The sequence below is a fragment of the Echiichthys vipera genome (assembly GCF_963691815.1).
Source record: "Echiichthys vipera genome assembly, chromosome: 3".
Lineage (NCBI taxonomy): Eukaryota > Metazoa > Chordata > Actinopteri > Perciformes > Trachinidae > Echiichthys > Echiichthys vipera.
In genome coordinates, this window is record NC_139828.1 from 20,236,686 (window position 1) to 20,260,699 (window position 24,014).

Sequence of the window (24,014 nt, forward strand, 5' to 3'; positions counted from 1 at the left end):
CTTAAGGAAATTAGTTATATAATGTCCCAGTCCCATTGGAAAACCATTCGGACAGACAGCAGTCCCAGGTCAAGGGAAGACACCTGCAGGTATTCTTGTGTAAGTATAAGATTGACAGTAAGGGTCAATCTCAACAAAGCGATCAGCATGACCACCCTCAGATGTGCCATTGACCACTGTCCCATCAGGTGACATCATAAAAGAGCCACGTATGTGGTACTAGGTAGGGAATACTACCATCAGCAGCAGAGAGCCTGCTGAGCCACAACTGTGTCTCAAGGAGTTTGCGGGTCAGCCCCTCAATTAATCTGACCTAGTGGAAGTCACAGGCATGAACAAGGAGAGCCATACTGTATGAATCCAAGGACTGACACTGGCAGCTAACAAGCTCCCACAAGCTGACTGTGCACTGCCTACCTAGTGTAAAATGATGATGGGTAGAAAAATCAGAAATTGAATGTAAAAAAGGATTCAGCCAACTATTATTGACTGAACAGAACAAATTAAAAACCTTTACTGTGACTGCACCTTGTACAAAGAAATTTCCTGTGCAGCTGCTGAAGCGGTACATTAGGATTTCCCACATGCACACACGCTCTTTCTCACAGAATCTCCAGTGCAGTGTAGAATTTGGTGCCATTTGGCCAAATGACACCAAATATAACAACGCGCTAAAACAACAACCTTTACAGTAACAGTAAGTCTCAGAAACAAAACTAGCTTTTTTTAAATTTCTGTATAAGCTACGCCCATCAGATCAATTGCCACAAGATTGATTTTTCCGCCATTTTGAATTTTGTCTTTTTATCTGTTTTTTGCTGCTACTCCTACAAATTTAGAGATCATCACCAAATTTGGTACAGAACATCTCTGGACTACGCTGGAAAACGTGATTTTTTTTGCAGATTTTTGATGCTTCATAGAGTTTTGCCATAGCTGGCCCTCAAAGTTCGCACAACGTTTTGTAGAGTTCAGTTCAGTGATGGCTCTGGAATAGAAGATGATTTTGATCCTAGAAATGCCGCTTTGTAAACACCCTGTGACACCTTCCAGATGGCAGCAGAGAGATGCTGTTATTGGTGTGTTTTCAATATGTGGTCATATTTTTGAGGCAAAAGGTTGTTCAAAGACTTGGCAGACCATCTTTGATTCATATTTCTCTCCGTTTTATATTTTTTCTCATCCTCTGTCCTTTTCAGCTTTGAAAAGCATTGTGTGTGAAATTTTGTGTTGGAACAATAGATTAAAATAAATTAAATAAGCAATAAATCTATTATTTTTCACTCAGGAATTGGTAAAATAGGGATAAAACCCTTGTGAATACTTGACTTGCATTCGACAGGTAGAGAGATTTGGGACCACTCATTAAGAAAGTGTTGGCTACAGTAAGCTGTAAAAATTGCTTAATAAAATGTGTATATACTCCTTAAATCCATAATAATAGACTGAAGAAATGCACAAGAGAACAAAGACAACAGCAGACTTGACCTTGGGTGTCATAAAGCTACTGATGTTTATTTCTGGTCTATTCAATTACTGTAGTTCAGTTGCCTCTCTCCTCCACCTGGTAGAACGGATCAATGAGCTGCATTGATCTGCCCACTCACATGGCGTCTAATGACTGACTCAAGCCAGTGATGAGAGCACAAATTGGGAGAGAATATCAAGCCTGGCCTATTTTTAGAGAAAATCTGGGGAGGCTTAGGTAACTCATTGTTTGCTATGGCTTATAGTGAATTGTTAAACCTATGGGATTAATTATTAATATAAAAGTGATCAAAGTGTGACCAAAATGAAGGCAAAAGAAGGCCCACTGTACTAACACAATACCATCTATTGTGGATTTCTAATAAGAAAAAGACAGAAAAGAAAAACAAGTTTATTTAAATTTCTTTGTTGATAAAAGAAAGAAAAGCTTTCTCTGCTAAATGTTAGTCTACGTATATGATTTCACAAACTGGTAACTGATATTTTGTTGCTGGGTTTTTTTTGGTTTGTTTTTTTAATTTTTCAGCATCAGAAAAAAATCACTTGGAGAAATGTGTATGTATGTAGCTCCTGTGACATTTTATGTCTACATAAACTCTCAAATCTTAGACATGTACACATACAGAGTAACGTTTTCTTCAGTCCCAAGTCTTGAGTTAGTCTCAACCCAGTCTAAATCTGGTGTGGACTTGACAGTACTCATCCTGAAATCAACTTGGACTTGACACAGGTGATGTAGGCTACAGCCCTGGTGGGTTTATTTTCCAGTAAAGTCGACAAGCAGAATAGATTTTCCAGTGATGCAGACACAGAAAACATTCTGAGAAGTTGGCTTAGATAATGACTCCCTGGTACTTCAGCTGGCTAATGAAAGCTTTTGGCAAAATAAAGACAATGGGACCACATATTTTCTATGCATGTGTATCACCTCTGATTACCATCTTCCACAAAAACCTCCACACAATATTATCTTTTAATTAGCTCTTAACCACAGCACCAGTCCAACACTCTTCCATTTACTGAGGAGATAACTAGAGAGGCAATCAGGCGAACGAGTTAGGCCGCTGCTGTTAATTACCCACATGCCAATAATGAGACAGAGCCTCTTATTAGCTCTCTACAATCCAAAACCTCCCCACACTCCACTGCTTTCCCTGCTCCCCACGGCCTTCTAAAGGAGACCCGCTTTTTAACAGGAAAGAGGAAGCTTATAGCTTAACTATATTTTTTAAGCACCTGCTGCAACTGCTCAGGCTGGGTGTCAAGTGAATGTGCTTGTTTCACTCTCTCTCAGCACTTTTTAAAATCAGACAAGTTGTGAGGACACTCAAAGGAGCAAACATGCTAAGAATCTGTGATGTTTGCCATTAAACATTAACAGTAGGATACAAGAAGGCAGCTGTTTATTTGCCGCTATCAACAAAACGCATCATTAGTGGATTTTTCGTGACTATTATTCACAGGATAAATGTGATAACCGAGTTTAGCACAGTTTCTATTTTCAGACACAAGTGAAATGTTGATCTGAGCAAAGGTGAGATTTACAGATCCTGAAATCCTATACTTTTAAGTACAAAAAGATCTGACAAACACTGGGTTGTGGGAGGGGGAGAGTACAACATGTTGAACATCAGTACACCAGCTTGACAACGAGAGACAGGCAGACAAAGACGAGCAGGGAATAGTGGGAGATGCACAGATGGAAAGACAGAAATGGAAGTTAGCTGATGAGACATTTGCATCTTTCAGCACATATCTGAAGCTCTTGCCATGACCAAGTGTTTCAGCTCTCTGGGGTACAGCATTTGACCGGTCACTGACACACCACCACGCCTCCAAATGCCCGCTCTGACCTCCTCCTCCACTCCACACATTCTCCAAGCTGCCCATTTACTCGCTCCACTTTTCCCTGGTCCTTCTGGAGAGCTTGGGCCGAGTTGGGAAGTGATGCCTTTGTGGGCTATAAACCCCTTTGAGATGTGGGATATTGGACTATATCAATAAAACTGACTTTACTTTAACAACCTGACTGACACCTTTCTGCATCCAAAGTCTCTACTCAGACATTTATTAATGTCATTACATTTAACTTATTGAGTTTTAATTACAATAAGGACAGTGAGTAGGACAGCGTCGGGTAAATCATGATAGACTGACTCTATTATATATATTGACTAGGGGTGGAACGGTTTACAGAAAAAATCTGTACCGTTCAGTACGCATGTCACGGTTCGGTACACGTGTGTACCGTTCGGTTTATGAGGTGCAATGTAGCGTAAGCCTTCATGACCACTGTCCTCTTTCGTATCCGTCTCAGCGCTACGTCTCAGCGCTACGTCTCAGCGCGTCAAATCCCGGCGTGCTGGGAGACTTGCTCCATGCGCGCCGGGACAACGCTACGCACGCTCCCGCTACGTTCTTCTTCGTGGGTTTCTGAATCCTCTTGGCAACAGCTCACTAAGCTCCGCTCTGTTTGTTCATTTCTGTCTGGTCAAATCCGTGGTTAAATCACCACATCAACGTCTCTTTCTACTCTGAAAAAAAGAAAAGTTGACACAGAAAACCGTCAGTTCACCAGAGAATGGACAGAGAAGATTTTGTTTCTGTCACTGTGAAGCCTGAGTTTACTCTGCAGCCATATCGTAAAGAGGATAAGCTGAGAAGGCATTTTCAGAAAAATCATGCTACTCTGCATTTATGTTTCGTTCATTTGTGTCAGTCCAGTTTTTGATGAATAAACTAATGTTTCATATGTGCTTGTCAGTCTGGTAAAGTAACTAGTAACTGAAGTAATCAGATAAATGTAGTGGAGTAAAAAGTAGAGTATTTCCACTGATTTGTAGTGAAGTAGAAGTATGAAGTAGCATGAAAATAAAATACTCAAGTAAAAGGACAAGAGCCTCAAACTTGTACTTTAGTCCAATAATTGAGTAAAAAACCTCTGGTTAACAGGTATGTTCATTCAACAAGGATTGTTTTTGACAAGCTTGTTGCACTTTGAGGCCATGACTAATATTTACATTGATTAAATAAAGACAATTTACTGTATGCACTCCTATGTCGCTGCATTGTTTCACAATATCCATTAATGTGATGCTCATATTTTTACAGCCCCTCATTTTGGATCATTTTCGTCAACCGGCCTCAATTCCAAATGAATTGAATAGCCCTGATGTAGCCTATTTCAGTCAGTTCAGGGATTGCTGTTTGTGCATATTTTAGTGAAAGAAAACCTATTTTCTTCATTTTTTCTAAGATTTGATAATGTAAAAGTGTTTATATTCTTACCTAGAAAGCAAACAGTTGTTTACCTTTTTGACAACTAAATATATAAACGTGTAAATGCAGCAATGTCTCTCCTACTGTTTCAAAATCTCACTTTACTTTCATTTCAGATTGTTACAGTAATCCCTAAGCAAGCTGCCTGCTTATTTCAGTTTTTGCATGATATGTCCTTAAGAATATCTGATTACATTTTTTTTTAATTATCAGGCTTTAGATTTGATACATGGTATTTTTAGAATCTAAAAGAAACAGAAAAAAACAACCGAACCGAACCGAAGAACCGTGACCAAAACCGTGATATGAACCGAACAGTGGATTTTGTGAACCGTTCCATCCCTAATATTGACTAATAATATCAAAGGTCTTATTCGATCATTTTAACATAATGCACTGTTATGATTTTTTTACAGAGCATATAATGCAAAAAACACTGTTTGGGGCGATTGAGAAATGATGTTATAGAACTATTATTAGCTCTATCAAAAGGTTCACAATTGACTGATGCTGAAAATATATAACTATTTTATTTATTCTTTATTTTCTTAGTGTTCATTTCTAGAATCAGTTGTATATCGGCCACCATATCAGTTATCAGTGAATTTTCTCCCTCTAAAGTCAGTATCAGCCGGGCTCTATATCAAACCAATACACCTATGAATCGTCGCAAATCGACATAGGATATTTTGAAGTAATAACTTGGAAGTAACTGGACTGTTCTGTCTCAAAGATGTTTTGACAATGATCGAAGGATCCTCATAATTTCTACTGACTGGTGGGTAGTTTTACACTTTCGTTTGCACTAATTGTACACCATGCATGTTATCATCTTGATATCACATGAGTATCAGGAATCCACCAATCAACCGTCAAAGGGGCTAAAACCTTTGAAGGTCAATATTCTACCACTGTCGTGATCCAGCAATGGACACCTAGAAACCTCTGCACTATGTTAAAACGCTTTACAACAGACAGCAAACTTGAACACCAATTTCAGATGGAATAACAACTACGCACACTAATGCATAAGAAATGCAAGGAGAGGAGGAGCGACTGAGGCAGTGTATGTGAGATGTGGCCCATAACCAGGTTATTATAGTTAATAATAATGCAGGACAGGGAGGATACAGCCATTTCATACAGGAAATGAGCGTGGACCGATGCACATTGACCCTGCAGAAGTTCATATGAGACAGCTGACACTCTGTTGTCTCCGTTAACAAAAACTCCAGACTCCATCCCCTCTGCTTATTATCCTACCGAGAGCATTTTGGAAGCATTTTTGAATTTATTAACCGGATCTACATTGATCAAGGCTCCAGGTTTGTCTATGGGTGTGTTTCAATTCAGGCTAATTCCCCTCATCTGCAGGGCTACGGTGGGCAGGAAAATAAAATCAATCAACTAATAAACGTAAACATTGCTGATTTCTTCCCATGAAGCCGACATGAAAACTATTTCAGTTCAATACATTTCTGCTACTGAAAGATGAGCAGAAGTTCTCATTCCGTTCTGGCCACATACGAAGGCTTGTCTGGGAAGAGTAGTGGATTGGATTTTTGGAACCCAAAATATACTTATATGAATTCTTCTTTTAATAATATATATATATATATATATATATATTTGTATTGCAGTTAAACAAGGTTAACAGAAAAAGTAGAGGGTCCTGCATCTCTTCCTGCGCCAATGCACAACTCACCAGAAATCAACCTAGCCACAAACCAGAAGCCCACAAACCTTCTTTAGTTAATTCATGCCAGTTAGTCAAGCAGTTAGACTTGGGTCTAAACAAAAATATAGCGGTATGTGTAAAGTATGAAAATGAGTGCAGGTTCTGTGAGGGATATAATAGTTGCAGTCAAAATACCTGTCTGAGTTTAAGGTAGAAGTTCTCACTGAAGGTTTTGCGACTGAAGTACCAGAAGCGTTCGTTTGATGGATATATCCTGACCAGAGTTTCCAGCAGGAAGCGAACTGGCTCCACCACCTCTGTGACAACCAGATCCACTGCCACGGTCATGTAGACCTGCTTATCTGGAGCAAACCAGAGAGAAAAGCAAAACAATATAAAAGTAACTGTGGAGCTATTACTCCTCTGTTTCTTTTCTTTTGATTAGATTTCAGTCTTTGAAGCCCATTTACCGATCATCTATATTGTTGAGTGGGTTTAATTACAGTGATAGAGTGTAAACAAGACAAACAGCTCTCTGTGCGCTACAGCAACAAAGTGTAACCAGGTTAAGAATTAAAAAAATTCTAAAAGCTGGTACAAATTAGTAAGTCCGCACCAACCTCTGGAAGAAAATCAACCTTTCTTTTGTGATAGTGATGTTTTTTTTTATAAAAAATACTCCAAACTACTAAAATAAACCTTGCAATCAATTTAGCATTCAGTTGTTTAATCAGTTATTTCGCTGCTACTGCTTCTGGGGGTGGGGGGTGGGGGGGGGCATGGTGTCCACACCATGTATCCTGTGGTGATGGCACACCCCCTAGTGGTTAAGGACATAACATCAATGTCTCTAATTTTAGTTATTTTTTAGGTGGAAAAGTTTATCCTACTAGTTTAGTACTGGAATGTAAACTTCTTTTGGCGGTACAGCAGTTTTGGTTTACAGTAACTTCATACACAAAGAGATGTGAGCCTCAAACTAACAAATCGCTTCATGCTTCTGACAAGGAAAGAAAGTTTAGCTATAGTAGATGAAGTATCCCAACTTCCAGGTTGTTATAAGGAGGAATAAACGAGACTATCTTCGATAAAGAAGTCTGTAAGCTTAATTTTTTCTGTCAATCATAATCATTGATCCAATAACTGATTATTTGTTCATCCGTAAACTAGATCCACATCACACTAAAATGCATGCTAAAGAATGGAAAACTAGTGACAGTGTGTGTGTGTGTGTGTGTGTGTGTGTGTGTGTTTACTGTCAGACTCCCACAAGGTAGACTGCTTTAACCTACTACCCACCTTCAAGTACTCAGAGCATCTGAGACAACAAGTTGCCATTTGGTCTAATTTGGTAGCTGTAAAGGATTTGGTACGATCAGCTCTCTGCCTGGATATGTTAGAGCTCTGTGGGATCCAGTCTGAAGACGTGTAAATGCTTCCCTTTTAAATCTTTTCAGGTATATGATGATAAATCAACTCATTTAACTCCAATATACAGTATTTGCATTCAAATTCATGAACACAGATTTAAGGCAGCAAAACTTAAATTAGACACTACATTTTTAAAATTTTTGTATACCTAATATTTTATTCCATGTTCTTGTTCAATTCAAGTTCGTTAAAAAAAACACTCAATCAATTAACCCTCCCTCTTTCTCTTTCTTAATAACTACATGCAAAACAAAGAGCCTAAAAACGGAGGAAAGTGTATTAGGTTCAAAGACCTGCCAAGCCATAATAATGGCAGACCGCAAAGTGAACGGCATCTTCTTAAAATTCTGCCGTTAATTATATTTCTCACACATGGGAGTGTCCATAGTTTTGTTGGCTCTACTGTCTGACACAGTGTGTTTACACTTTCACACAATGTGTGAAAACATGCCAGGCTTCGACAAGTAATGATTGCTTTTAGTTTAGTCTGAGGGTGCCTTATAGCTTTTTTTTTCAAGTCGCCTATTTACTTATTTCTAACATCCCATTTTTAATCAGTTGTTTTTATTTTATCTCTCCTAACTTCTCATTTTATTACTTAAACAATAATGTTAGTTGTTTCAGGTTTTCTCTTTTAGTCTCGCCTTCTTTTTATTATTGTTTTATTATATCACATTATACATTATTGCCTTTTATTCACCCTTCTTTAATCGTGTATACCTGTATTGAGGCAGATCCTAACCCATCCGCCTCGATAAAGAAAGCACTTAAGGTTAACTCATGTTGTTTTTAAATGTGCTACATAAAGAAATGTGACTTGACACAGACCATTAATGCAGAAAAACCTAGTGCACAATCAAATCACTGCTGTGTTAACTGAAATTATTAGTGATAGAATATTAAAGAAGGACAGTTTTAACATTTTACCAACATGTTTCACAGCTACTCTGGATGAAAGTGAAGACTGTGATCTGTGTGTCAATAACATTTAGGGGGACAATCATACGCCTCACCTTTAGGTGTGTCTTCATTCAGCGGCTGGAAGGTTGCCATGTTAGGGTTCCATGTCCCTGTGATCACATAGGCCTTCCCATCGGAGCTCTTCCCCATCGACTCCTGTGTAGGTAGAAGTGAACCGATTATGTACGTGTAAAAGTATTGTAACATATAATATACAACACATTAAGGTTTCTGTAAAATGATTAATGTGAAATATAGATACAGGAATATATAACATTTTGAACAAGAAGGCAAGGTCAGATTCATATATGTAAACTAGGACAAAGGTAAATGTGAAAACACTAATTTAGATGCATCTGAAAAAAATAAACAGATTGGGTAAATTAGCTAAGTTGGGCTCGGCTCACCATATCTAGTAGATGCATGTCGCTGTTGCAGACTTTCTGTCCGGGACTCAGCAGCATACCAAAGCACCTAGAGGGAAGACAAAGGAAGCTAATCACAAATCAATAATCACTAATTCCACTGCAGAGTTACAGTCTGCATTCACCAACAGAGTAGGTGGGATGGAAAGGAAACTGGAATATGAAAACAACTCAAGTGATCAAACTATGATTCAATTGTGTAATGTTAATGCATTATAATATCTTAGGCATTCAGCTGACACTCTGAAAGGAATTCAAATTGTGCATTGGTCAATTTGAATATCATCATGGCCAAAATTAAAATGATCTTGATGACCTGTGCAGCTCAAAGGAATCTAGCCGAGCATGTCTAAGCCCCTTCAGAATGATAAAAGATCCAGCTCTCCCTGTCTGTGCACCTCAAACAGAAAAGGGCAGTATAGACACACATACACACACAGGAAGTTAAAAATAATAAGAGAGAAAAAAAGACATCACATAGTAATTTTTTTCTAAAACACATAACTAAGGTTTGCACTGTACTGAAGCAGCAAGGTTTACGTTGTTTCCAAATCATACCAATCCAACATGTTTACTTGTTTTAGTAAAATCCCTTCAGCTTTAGGTCGGAGGTTCCACCAAGTGGTCAGTATGGGAATTTAAATATATATATATATATATATATATATATATATATATATATATATATATATAGCATGTCTTTAAAAGTGATATTTCAGCAGGGTGGATAGAAAGACTTCAAGGTAAAAATGTATTTTTTCAAACAAAGGTGTCACACTTGCCCGATATCAGAGAGAACTGTCAACTAGTTACACTCACTAGGTCAACTCTGTGGAGTGGTCAGAGTGATTTTAAGGTCTGGAGCCAGGAGAGCGTTATACGGCTGCTCAGGATTAAAACAGAACATAATACACTGCATCTATACTATATGGATGGAATAGCATTTCAAAAGAATTAACCATTCAGACTGAGGATATTACAAAAATGAATATTAATAAAATAAAGAAATGTCAAACATGGGCCATGTACGCGAGAAAGTTCTGAGCACAATAGGAGTTTCCATAGACACTAAAAATAAAAAAGAGGACAGGTGTCTTTCTCCCTCTGATAACGATAGGAGGCAAGGGAATGAAGAAGAAAGAGGGGAGAGATAAAGATGACCTACTTCTTTGGTGCTGCCATGCTGATAGAGCATGTAAACACATAAGAATGAGTGAGGGTGCAGCAAGTTGAAAGGGATTTGAATACACAAGTATTCCTCTGTTGGGGTGTTTGATTTTACTGTGTTATTTGGGTGGGCTGACTCATTTTACTTTTGTGTTGTTCTTATTGATTTCCCTCAGCAATATTTGGACAATTGAGTGTATGCATTGTCCTTGTGAAAAAAAAAGCCAGTGTGGCGCTTTAGTCTGGGAAGTCTTGTATAATTTTCCATATTTCCAAGTTTACAACAAGGCTATTGATTTGCATAACCAGCATGTTGAGAACAGTGTTTTTGAGCTCAACATCATTACCTCCTTTACTGTAGTTCAGCTCATTTGTCCTGCTGAGACAGCTGCCTTACAAACTCTGGTCCACAGTTACAGCACCAAGATCGTTGAAAAGGCAAATCTCTTGTCAAAGTACAGTAAGTACTTAAGTTAAGACAATCACAACGAGCAAAGGGTTAGTAGTGGAAGCAAAGATAGAGATATAGACCTTTGATAGTCCACAATTCCAAACATTTAGAAAGCAAAGTTGAAGATTAGCTATGGTAAACCTAAACTATAGATGTACAGTAGATAAGAGCAATACATGCAAGATAACGCATGCGACACAGACCCAAACCGAAACAAAGAAACCAGCGAAAGGTTACTAGGACCTTGTCATGCAACGTCTCTTTTTTCAGTGATCCTCACCTCTCGATGCCCAGCTCCTTGTTGCACATTTGCTGAACTGAAACCACAACCTTCTTCTGAACGCCCTGTCGCAGCTTGAAGTAGAATTTATCTCTGTCCTTAGGCACTGGACTGAGGAAGGGAAGAACAGGGGGGTTATTATAGTTGGGTTTAAGATGAGATTCAGTTAAGATGTTTTGCTTTGTTGTACAGTGAAGTTCTTTAATGCAATTTTAAGTGTATTTTGAATTGACCTTGATTTATATTACTGTTCTCTCTGTTTGTTTGTTTTTTTGCTCAATTTTCATTACCTTAACATGACTAGCCCAGTTAATGATAATTATGACACATCTTTCCTCAAGTCTTCTGACTGTGTATTTTACAGTTGTCTGCTGTGCTTTGAGAACAGTCATTGGGCCATTTTATTTCAGAGGAAACCAGAAAATGAAAATCCATCACTAAAATACTCGATATATGATGGCTTGTGAAAATGGAAAAATGCTCTTATTGTGCTGATAGGACCATTATGCTCATTACAGGTGAACAATAGCAGTCAGATGAAACAGTATTACCGCAGCATATTAAAGCCTTTCAACTATGAATGTATCCAACACAGTATGTGTTTGTGTAACTCACATGTATCACATGGTGTTTCCTAGAAAAGGTATTGTATAATGCCACCACATTATCGTACTATAGTAACATTATTCTTCCTCCATAAAAAGGCGTTTTATTACCATAAGGTAAAATACATGTAGGTAGAGAGACACACCTATATCATTTAATTGTATAGTGTATCTGCGTGTCTGTGGACTAAGTACCTGTAGTTGCCTTTGCCATCGTCCTCTTTGATCTCCAGCGAGACAGTGAAGGTGTAGAGGTCACCATCAGGCGGACCAGACAGCGCCGTGTCCCTGATGTCTGCTGGCCGTGAAGAACGCCGAAAGGCTGTTGAGAAACTGTACAGGATACGGCTAACCTGGATAGAAAACAAAAATGAAAACAGAAGTTCTTGAGGCAAAGAGAGGAGAAAGCAAGATTAGGAAGAAAATGTTTATTAAAAAAAAAAGAAAGAATACATTTTTTTGAATAGACTCACTTAAGAGCAAGCTGAAAAGATTTAAGTCAAATGTTGCAAAAAGAAATTAGTAAATATAATCAATATACGCAAACAGAAATTAAAACAACACAAGAATCCGAAGATAGTAATAAAAACGAGTAGACTAGAACTGGACATTGTTAAGAAAACTCAATAGAAGAGAACAGTGCCATCTGCTGGGTTAATAGTGTCAGTGCATAAAATCTCTACCATTTTTACAGCATACTGTGTTGAAATGTCTGTTCTCAGTCCAGAGCATGTAGTCAGTTACTGCCCCTTAAGAATGAATTCACTCAAGACAAGTACACACTTATCATGAGGGTGTATTGTGTTTTGATACTGTTAGTGGGTGGATGATCTTGAAGGTTTTGAAACTCTATCTACAGCGAGTTAGCGGAGTGAAAAACCATGTTGAGCTGCAGTTTGTATAACTCACAGCTTCTTTGATGTGGCAGGAGAAGACGTGTATCTGGAAGTCCTCAGAGCTCCGGTAACTCTCGGTGAAGGAGAAACAGTCACTTTCCACTGAATCCTCCCGACCACGAGCACAGAACAACACCTTGTAGATGGGAAATGAGGCGATCTCTGTACCCGAGGCCTGGTCCACAATCCTGGGGAGGGTTATTATATTTTAAATGTGAAAATGATGCTTTGGTCCAGATTTACAATCAGCATACTGTATGTCAGCAATTTAAAAGACACTAAATTTCAATTTGTAATAGAGCCCGACCAATATGGGGTTCCTGCGACTGATTTTACAGGGGAAATTCTTAAAATTCATAGGTTACCTATATGGCAGCTGATGTAAAATCACAGATTTTACACAGATATGGCTATGCAAAGGTACTCAAAAGGCCCTACTTTTAAACCGATAAAGAATATCTAACATTATATATTTACATTGTCAACCAGTCGGCTAATAATGTCAATTTATCAATAGGGCTCTAATTTGTTAATACATATTTTTTATCTTTTTAATAATCAATTTTAATATCTAATACCAAGTTTTATCCATTTTTTAATTTACCTTATCTCTATACGACTACAATCTGATATCCACGAGAAATCTATATCTAACATTTTAAAACATTGAAAGGTGTCTTGTATCATGCAAATTGGTATCAGATACTTAATATTACTTTGGGCTCAACATAAGTTCTGCACAGTAATATTCTCCCTCAATAAATGACATTAAACTTTATGTTCATCCGAGCTTCCATTCAATCAAAATGTAAAGCATCCATGTCACCCCTATCAAGTGAAGTAGAAAAGTCAATATTTTCAGCACGGCAAAAAAAAAAACATGTCTCATTTCCCCTTTGCTGTATCTAAACATTTCATGTTCCCTTTTTTATTTCATAACTCAGGATGGTTGGAAAGTTCCTCTCAACACATCTGTAACTTCACTTCTTGTGCTGGCTAACAGGCTTCAGAGGTGACTGGCACCTGTAGCAGGCACATAATTAATGATAATCTGTTCTTGGTTGATATCCTCAGCTGTATGACCACAAACTTGTTGTGTGGTGTGACAAAGTTCTGCTTTACAAAACAAGTAGTGATGCAGTGGTCAGGCTCAGAGTCCTTGTAGAGATGTTCACCTTTTATGCCTCTAACAAAGTTATCACTGGACCTATGTTCTACTTTTCCTTTCATCATAGGCCATTCTAACCAGCGACCCAGGTCTCAATAGACACAGTCTCATTCTCAATGTGTGGCTGACCTGACGGAGCCATCTGATCCACAGGGGACATGCAGGGTGATGGGGATGGGGATGGCGCTTTCAGCTCGCAGGGTGGCCATGGCCCTCTGCGCCTCTGCCTCGTTGCGAGGGGCTTTGACCCAGGTGCAGCCGAGGTAGGAGAGCTTGTTGAACTGGACACTGTCCTCCTCCAGAACTGTGGGGCTTGGTGGTGCTGGACATGCTTCTGTGGACAGACAGCAGAAAGTGTTTCAACTTTTCAGAAAAATGAATATCACAAGCTTTGCTAAACTGACGTTTGCTTCTCGTCTGTCTAGTACAACACATTTTAACTAAGATAATAAATCAGTTGTATGATCAGCTTTCGACAACATAGCCCATGCTCTACAACAGACAAGTACGTTTAGGGGAGAGCGAAGAGAGAAACAGACAAAACCACAACTGAGAAGTAGTAAAGATAAGCAAAAGGTGAGAGAACTACACAGGAAGTTTCGGGTCTTCTCTGAAATAAACTGTGACCTGGTACTTTCAGACTTTGCAAACAGGAAGCAGAACAATGAGAGCAGCAGCTGGACTTCCACTGCTGACTGGCTTTTATTCTACACAACGCTAACTATTTCCTCTTAGTTCACTCAGCAGTAGTAAAGAAGAAAACACTGGCACCACAGTGAAATGTTAAGTTGTCTGCACACGAAGAGTTGGTTCTGACAGACGTACCTAAAATACATGTGAAATTAATTAAAACAGTTTCTCCTGTTTTTAGGACCAAATACAGCAGGTTTAGAAATAATGACAGTATTATCAAAAAAGTTGACACACCTTGAATTTTTGTTTGTTGTGCTACAAACTTCATTGCTAACAACATTGCTAAATCAACTGAAGGTCTGGAGAGAGAGTGACAGGCTTAGGCTTCCCTCCTCTTTGACAAATGGCATCACTTGCCATTTCATTTCACCTGAAAGTGAAAGTGTGAGCTTCACCGCAGGACTTTATGCAAAAAATACATACAGAAGCGCTCTCCATTGGACTTCAGATCCAGGGCTTGACAGGTAACTTTGTGTAGTGTTTGGATGAATATTAGAAACTCTCACTCTAAAGATGCTAATAATGCAACCTTGAAGTTTCCCAGAGGGATTGGAACCTGGTGTTGCAACTGTAATGCCTTGCACCTGCCGCTGAAAAAAAACAATAGTGCAAGTATACCATCGACCGCTTGTTTTTGTTGAGCTGTCGGGGCCAACCTGTCCTTGCTGATATACAGAACAGTCAAACCACTTAGGAGAGTTCAGATACCAGCCTTGCTAATTTTGATAGAGCAAAACTATATTTTCATATGTCAATGTCATGTACACAACTACGTTTTTCAGGCATTCAGCCCAGTTTAAAAAAGATTCACCCACCCCAAGTGCTTTGTACATTGCTATTTCTTCTTTCTGTTAAATTTCATTGAAATTAGAAAAATAAGAAAAAATACTTATCTGAAACACATACCCCATAATAACAATGATAAGTGCAACGACGTGCAGAGATACACTAACAAAAGAACATGCAACAATTTTCCATAACTGACTGAACTTTTAGTTTTGTCCTGCCTTTTGACCGTAACATCTTGCTGAAAAAGGAAGGACAATTTATGCGCTATGAACAATATAGTTGATATTTCAGTTTTGATGCATCTGGTGCAGAGACAGAACAATTGACTGTAAATGCCTGCAAGTAAACGCAGTGACTGTAAATGGACCTATACCTGCAGGTCGGGGGTCCAGGACTCGGCTCTCTGGGTCCCTGTGCTTCTCCATCTTTTCCACATTGCTCTTCTCCACTTTCACCTCATCGTCATCATCCAACACCTCCTCCATAGCTTTCTCCAGCTGCTCACTCCCATTCAAAGACATCTAAGGGAGAAAGAAGAAGAGCAAAAAAATGTGGATGAGGGCAAAGGAGAAGTAAGGAAAGGGGGAGGGGGGGGGGGATAAGGACACGCTCTGACCTTGAGTCTTGGTTTGCCCTCAGAGCCTTGCGGTGACCCTGAGGCACTGGGCTGTACCAAAACAAACTCCTCACTGGTGACGGTGGCCACCGACTCAGTAGAGCTGCTGACTTTTCTGAGTGAGGAGCGGTCATCCATGGCTGGCTGGTTTACTCCGTGTTGACTGGGGAGACCAGGGTTAAAGCTCTCCCCTTCCCTCTCCTGTCTACCAAGCTCTCTGGGAAGACAAACAAATTGGATAAAAAAAACATGGAGTTTTTTTGAACATTTTAGGCACCATACTGAAAAGAAAAAAAACTGTTTGCTTTGGACATTTATATAACTGATGAGGTGGTGCATAAAAAAATCTTATTTGTGAAACTTGCTCAATTGACTTACATGATTATAAGTGATAGAGATTGCTTTCTATATTCAAAGTAGGTGAGCCTTTCAAGGACCTATTAGACTAATAAACGTTTAATAAGAGCAAGACAGAGTTGCTTTTTCTTCCTGGAAAAGGTTCTCCCACCCAAGACCTTACCATCACCCTTGACAATTCTGTGGTAGCCCCCACTCAAACTGCAAGGAACTTGGGTGTGACACTAGACGACCAACTCTCCCTTAACCCCAACATTGCTGCAATAACCCGATCGTGCAGATATATGTTGCAGAACATCAGGAGGATAAGTCGTCTTCTGACCCAGAAGGCCACACAGGTTCTGGTCCAGGCTCTTGTCATCTCACGCCTTGACTACTGTAACTCCCCCCTGGCTGTTCTGCTGGCCTGTGCCACCCGACCCATGCAGCCCAGAATGCAGCGGCTCGACTGGTCTTCAACCTACCGAAGTTCTCTCACACTACAACGCTCCTCCGCTCCCTTCACTGGCTTCCTGTAGCTGCTCGCATCCGTTTCAAGACATTAGCACTTGCTTATCGTACTACTAACAAATCAGAACCAGGTTACATCCAGGACAGGATTAAACCTTACACCCTGCCCTCCCCGCTCTGCATCGACAAATCGGCTTGCTCCCTCACTGAGAGGAACACAGAGTCACCTGACTAGGTCACGACTGTTTGCTGTCCAAATTGTGGAACGAGCTCCCCATCGACATTCGGAAGGCTGAAAATCTACACATTTTCCGCCGCAGATAAAAAACACATCTCTTTCAACTGCACCTTGGCTAAGAAGATAATTTAAAGGGAAAATAGAAAAAAAAGCAATTATATGTAGCACTCTAAAGATCGACTTATTTGAAGCTACGGCACTTACTTAATTACTTGCTCTTCTTGTTTGTAACATAATTGTTGAATGCACTTATTGGAAGTTGCTTTGGACAAAAGTGTCAACTAAATTAAATGTAATGTAACATCATAAAACAAGGTTTATTAAGCCCAGTTCAGTCCAAAGATTCAAGGCGAGACGAAAACGAAACCGCTTTCGAACGGTTTAGATAAAGTTGCAACCGTAAAATCGCCAGCATCAGGTTTTAGAACGTTGCAGACCTGCACTTTGCAAGTAGTTGCAAGTTTCAACTCGTATCATTGCAAATCTTTGGTCTGAATTGGGCTTACGATCATAGTCAAGGTACCGTATGCAGTGCAGTGTTGTCACCATGCAACACACCCATTCAGTACTACAGACACAGCAAGGACATGCCAGACACTAGCCAAACAACACCCTGGTTTGTAGGCCACATTTTTAGGCAGCGAGTCCGGGCAAAAGTTATTACAAGCCGTCTGTCATTTTTGAGGTTATAATACCAGCACAGAAGTAAGCACCATTTGCAAACTTAACCACAAATCTGCTGATCTGCAATTCCATTGTTGTTTTTAGTGCTTATGGTGTGATTAGTATCTTTCAAATCACTCTGGCATTTCAAAGTGTGTGACAGGCCCAAGCTGGAAGCAAAATTTCTGTATGGTCCTAACTTAACATTCAAGTGTTTGAACTGAACTTTACGAGCGAGTGTAGTATTATTCCACCTGCAGTTGGTTTCAGTTGAATATTCTGCTTCTAGTAGCAACCACTGGTCTATACATTCTAAGCGTGTAATTGATTTTGTTACATCCACTATTTTAACAGATCTGCAACCAAATATATTACAAGCATCTTATCTACTTCCCAAATTCCCTTGTTGGATCATAATCTGTAGGTACTCTTATTATAGTTCGGTGTTTCCCCTACCATTAGATCAGGCCGGCACCCCGTCCCCCTTGAAAGTCAAGTTAATTGTATTTTGTGAATAGCGTCAGACCACAACAGAAGTCATTTAAGGATCCCTTTCCTATAGAACATCTCTATATCTTGTCCTTTTAGTAGACAATCTAAACAGCGTTATGTTATTTATCTTAGTTGCATGACAGCACCTAAATTCTGTGTCTACATGTTCGCGTGTTTACAATTCTCACAACTCAGACAGCATTGGGGTGTCACTTGTTCAAAGATCGTTTGTTAAATTGTTTGAGAAGAGGCTCCACTCCTGACGGGGAGGGGGGGATGAAACTGAAACTTATCAGAGATCTTTTTTTATTTTGCTTGAGAAGAGGGTTCACTCCAAAAAAAAGAAGAAGAACTAAAACAGAATTAGACAAATTGAAATTCTTTATTTTGTTTAATTTTTGATTTAACTTTGGGCTGTTTCTGTTGGAGAACATTATTTGGACCTTTTGGATAAGTGGAGTGTAGCTCATTGTGCAATACACCAATTTTGCATTGTGGCAAAATTGAATTGGTCCAGGCTTCTAAACTGTGAGGATTTGCTGTTTTTCTCTGTTTCTGATCATAGCAAAACTATGGTCCGTATGTTTCCCTCTTTCCTGCCATTTTATAGACCAAATGATAAATCTAATGAGTAATGCAGCTATAACGATGATGCTGTGGAGGAGCATGCGCACCTAAACATGCACACACACTAGCGCAGCTGCGCAAACAAACACACAAAGAACTAAAGCATGAAGAGAGCATTCATTCACACACACTGACATGATTACATGCGTACAAAATGCACAGCCACATAGACATACATGAGGAGAGCAACAGGGTCATGTGCTCCAGTCACACTTATTCAATTACACAGAGCAGTGTAAAACGCAATTACATTCCCACTGATTCACTTGAGGAAAGAAGCTGAAATGAGAAGGAACGCAACTAAGGAACGCAGATAGGAGCCGGGCATGCTGAGAAATTATGTCATTTAGAGCAGAAATATGCATTGTCTCAGTTGGATCCCATGTCTCTTCTTGTAAAGTTAGACAGTATCTGAAGCTTGCAGTAAACATAGTCAAGCCATATGTAATTGACTATTAATCGTAATCACTTAATGTTGAATGCACAAGTTCAAAATATCCCACACACACGCACACACACACTAAAATGTATTTCTACCAGCTCGAGTAAATAATGAGCAAGAAAAAGGCTTTTGAATTGTTGTCAAAACATAATAAAATGTGGTCGGTTGTTAAATTGTCTCCTAAACCAGATTATTAAACACATAATCCAGATGAAACTGTTTTTTTCTCTCTCTCTCTCTCTCTCTCTCTCTCTCTCTCTCTCTCTCTCTCTCTCTCTCTCTCTCTCTCTCTCTCTCTCTCTCTCTCTCTCTCTCTCTCTCTCTCTCTCTCTCTCTCTCTCTCTCTCTCTCTCTCTCTCTCTCTCTCTCTCTCTCTCTCTCTCTCTCTCTCTCTCTCACTCTCTCTCTCTCTCACTCTCTCACTCTCTCACTCTCTCACTCTCTCACTCTCTCTCTCTCTCACTCTCACTCACTCACTGCCCTTGTGTGGCCGGATAGACACTTCCTCCTTGGATGAAACTCAAACTGTACACAGCAGCACCCAGTCATTACCAGCCTGCTCCTCCAGTACAGTCCCAGTTGGCAACCTTGCTGCCCAACAACTGGCTGTATGGAAACTGTGAGTGGCCACAGTGGTAAAGTCTCTGTCTGCGAGGGTGTGTGAGTGTGTGTGTGTGTGTGTTTCTATGGGTGGACTCGCCCTGCTGTTTTGTTACGGATACAACAGTGTCAGCAGACACACTAATACTGTAATTCCTGAGATTTAGAGGAGTTGACCATGGGAAAGTTAACTAAAACCCATGACTCTTCATAGAAGGGTTGGGGCCGACTTTTCCCTTTGACAACTGTCTATAAAGCCAGTGATAGTCAATTCATTTGGCATGGCATCTTTTTTTTTTGTAGATAATGATGGCTACATACGTGTCTTACTTGTGCTTTGGTCTAACTCAATCTGCTTCATAACTCTGCTGACCTTCCTGTGACGAACACAGCTAAGACTGCATCTTTCTAGCTTCTGATTTCTTAATACAGCACAAGCACACTGAACAGACCTGTCACTGCAGCATGACAAACCTGTTCAATTGTTGACCCATATAACAAAATAACATTGTTAGGGTTGGGTTGATTTTACTAACAACAACACAAGACAGTATTAACTTGAAAAGTCTCATCCATGTGCAGTCTTAGGTCATGTTTGTTTCAGATTTTGCCCCTATTGCTAGCTGTACACCGTTGCTGTAATTAGTAGCAATCTCAGTGGTGTCTGCACGAGTAACTCCATACAGGGATTAGGGTGTGACATGAGTGAGTGTTGGTAGTTAATTTCACTGTATGCATTTCAAAATTTTTTATCCCAGTATAGTTGATTTCATATCTCAATAACGATATACTGTATATACATATATATATATATATATATATATATATACACACAGTATATCGTTATTGGACATTTATTTATTGAAGGCGTCTCCGGCAACACAGAGCTGCTTGTGGACACCTGTCTGTAAATAATACCGGGAAAAAACTATCTGCAAAAGCAGCAGCCCACATCAGCCGATACGTAAACGCAAATATCGGCGGGCCAATGTAACAGTCTATCACTACTAACCACCGTGCTGCCCGATATAATAAACCGATAATTAAATAGACTGCTGCTTCCTTGATTGAATCTGATACCGGCGGTGCGAGGATTACGTGTGCAGCGTGACATGACACATTTTAAGTAGGATGTATCTTGTTTTGTTTAAAAGCAACTGTCATAAATAGATATGCCATGTTTTACATAATGTAAGTTTAAGCATTTTTCTTATTTTGAACAACAAATTAATATTTCACCATTTAACCTTTGTATTTAATGTCTGCATAGGCAATAGGATTATGCATAATAATATGTTAATTCCACTACAGAGGAGACTTGACGATCCCAGCAATTAGGTGTGGGGAGAAAAAAAAAAAGTGTATCGTTATCGGTTATCAGCCAAATGAGTTGTAAAATATCGCCATATCGGATATCAGCGAAAAATCCAACTTCAGCATGTTCAGCATGCTTTGCAACTGGGACTGAAACCTACTCTGAGGCCCGATGGTGAACCCAAGCCTGTCTGCTTTCTGGTGACACTACATCTATCATTGAATCACTTCCTGTTAGGTCTAACCATCCAAGTTAATTTCATAGTCAAATAAATGGTCTCATCCATTTGGTCTGTTTATGGTAGGTTACAACCTGAATTAAACATTGACTCTACAACACAGCATACAAGTCCACGAACAGACATAAAGATTCAGTAAATCGGATGAATAAATGTGAAATGTAGGCTTATTTATTCCTAACGTACCGGTTAGTTCTCTGGCTGCTGTGTAATGATATGTCTTTATAAAGTAGCTCATTCATGACAATGAAACACCCCAAGACACACAACAAAAGGTCCCTTTGGTTTAGTGCCAATGCTAAAGCCGGGCCTACATCAGACCAGTACCTGTTCATTCCTGTTTGTTCAAACATCCAGAGTGTACTGCAGGTCAAGAAGCTCCATAGTTGTTAAGTGATTACCAGCATTTCTTCATGTCAGTCCTCACAGCCAAGACACATGCATGATCTATTAATTGAATCTCCTAATACATCATCTTGTTCATTCAAATATTATGTCCAACCCAGTTTCTCCAAGTCCAAGTGCATGTCTTCAAACTTACAGTCCAAGTCCAAAACCTAAAGTATAAGCCACATATAAAACATAAAAGTAGAATACCTTCTTATTTGAGGGCCTGAAAAGTGTCTTGAGATAACTTTTGTTAGGTTTTGGCACTGTAAATAAATTGAATTGAATTGAATTGAATAGAGTTGAAACAAGAAATTGCTTTTGCTTTTAAAATATTGCCAACACCAACCAATTCAATATCAACGCTCACTTTAAGTTTAATTCAGGTGTAAAGTCATCCCATGGTCTTTTTTTCGACACTTGCATACATCAAATAAGCCATTGAGACAGTTTTTTTCCCCTGTATAAACTATTAACAGGGATGTCCCGGAGAGTCGCTAACAGTCTCTAACAGCCTGGCGTGGCTAACACTGATTAGCTCTGGGCAGTACGGCGAAGGCAGCAAATCCTTCCTTTTGGATTGCATTTGGTAATCCACTTGAATGGACTTTACTACGAGAGGAGCTGGTACCGGGGCCAGTTGGTAAGTCTTTCAAAACACTCTTAATAAACTCTGGGTTCACAAACTACTTTGTCGGTGCTTTGTTTTATGTGTAGGGATACGTATCATTCTACTGCAGAGGTTTGATGTTATTTTGAGCAGTATAAGTGGATGAAAAAGACGTTTTAATGCCTTCACTTTACTGCTCCGAGCTAATCAGTGAGACACACACTGTAATAATGATGTCGTGAAGACACAAATCCTGAACTGGTCCAGAGACAGTGGAACAAATGTTGCAAACACAATGACAGCAGCTGCAGTGAGGTCACTGAGGTATAGGTATATTATCTGGAATAAAAGCCATATGATGTGAGCACTTTCTGACATAGACACTCACATTGTGTAAATGATTAATTTACAAAAAGTCACTTGTTGGCATCATTAATTCAGATGATGGTGCTCTTTTGACAGCTGTCACAGTTTGTGGATAATGGCTTTGTGGTCCAAAACTAAGTGAAATATTCTGTTATTCTGTGTTCGAGTAGACTCCCTCACTAATTACTGCAGTGAAGTGTTACTGCTGCTGTCACTGGTGTCTGCAGGCCTGGATGGAGCATCACATACTCTCACATTAGCAGCAGCAGCAGCAGGCTAGCTTACGTGTGGCAGCTTTGCTCTTTCAACTGCTGTTTAAGGGACATATGAAAATGTGAAATGAAAGTGTCAAAGGTGCTAATAGAGCGGAGAGATTCCTCTGACAGCAGCTAATAGAACCACACACAGACATAAACAGACAAGAGGACATTAGCTAGCGATAGGCTAACTTATCCGTGCAGTCTTTTCATAATAACATCATGACAGCAATAACACGGGTTTGTCACAAGCAGACCAAAGTAAACATGGAGCTAGCTGCCAGTGCAGGTGAACGCAGGGTAAACAGGAAGTATGTGTGCCAGGCTAGACTAAGCTAAAGCTAAGTGTGGCTAACGCTAACCAGCTCGAAATCCAAAACAGTTGGACCACTATCTGGAGGAGCGAGCTCACACAGCAACAGCCCGCCCGGCTCCGGAGGAAAATCAAGAAAAGATAGAAAGAAGAATGAAAACAAAAACATTACTGTTCTCACTTGCATGTACACGCGACACTAAAACAAAGCCAGGTATTTATATATTTTTAAAAGCTGTCAACATACTTGTTAAGAGCGTAGAGGAGTAGCTCGCTGCTGTCAGAAGAGTTGTATCAAAGATCGTAAATATCTAGGAGGATGAATCGCTCGGGAGTTTTGCGACACGCCTTCCGGTTTGGAATGTAATTCACGCATGCGCAGATTGTCTCTTACGTGTACTGAACAATAATTTCTATTTAAGAATTTGGGAATTTAACCACTTTATTTTTTATATAAGTGATTACATATCGTCACCTTCTTAAAATAATGGCCTATGCCAACTTTTTTTACAAAATGAGTTGTTGTTTTTGTTGTTCAGCTCTGCATGATTTTTTGAAAAACTTGAAAATATGGCACATCACTATTTTAAGAGGCACGCAAAGACACGCACACAAACACTTTTTTATTTAAAAAAAGAATGTACATAGTATCATTATTATTAATATTTTATTTCTCAATACACAATACATACATACACACATATACAGTATATATATATTTATATACATGTAT

The 24,014-nt window shown here is 39.4% G+C and overlaps 1 protein-coding gene across 1 annotated transcript in view; it reads right to left on the bottom strand.

Moving 5' to 3' along the window:
- The window catches only part of rabgap1l (RAB GTPase activating protein 1-like), a 112,816-nt gene extending 89,230 nt beyond the window's left edge, over positions 1 to 23,586 (bottom strand). The window contains exons 1-10 of the mRNA XM_083911386.1: positions 23,529 to 23,586; positions 15,927 to 16,143; positions 15,684 to 15,831; positions 13,958 to 14,162; positions 12,674 to 12,848; positions 11,960 to 12,117; positions 11,160 to 11,270; positions 9,244 to 9,310; positions 8,890 to 8,992; positions 6,641 to 6,807 (exon numbers count right to left, since the gene is read on the bottom strand). Of these exons, the coding sequence (XP_083767512.1) occupies positions 6,641 to 6,807; positions 8,890 to 8,992; positions 9,244 to 9,310; positions 11,160 to 11,270; positions 11,960 to 12,117; positions 12,674 to 12,848; positions 13,958 to 14,162; positions 15,684 to 15,831; positions 15,927 to 16,064 (1,272 nt within the window). The 5' untranslated portion in view covers positions 16,065 to 16,143; positions 23,529 to 23,586. The remainder of the gene's footprint in view (positions 1 to 6,640; positions 6,808 to 8,889; positions 8,993 to 9,243; positions 9,311 to 11,159; positions 11,271 to 11,959; positions 12,118 to 12,673; positions 12,849 to 13,957; positions 14,163 to 15,683; positions 15,832 to 15,926; positions 16,144 to 23,528) is intronic.
- Positions 23,587 to 24,014: the final 428 nt, after the last annotated feature.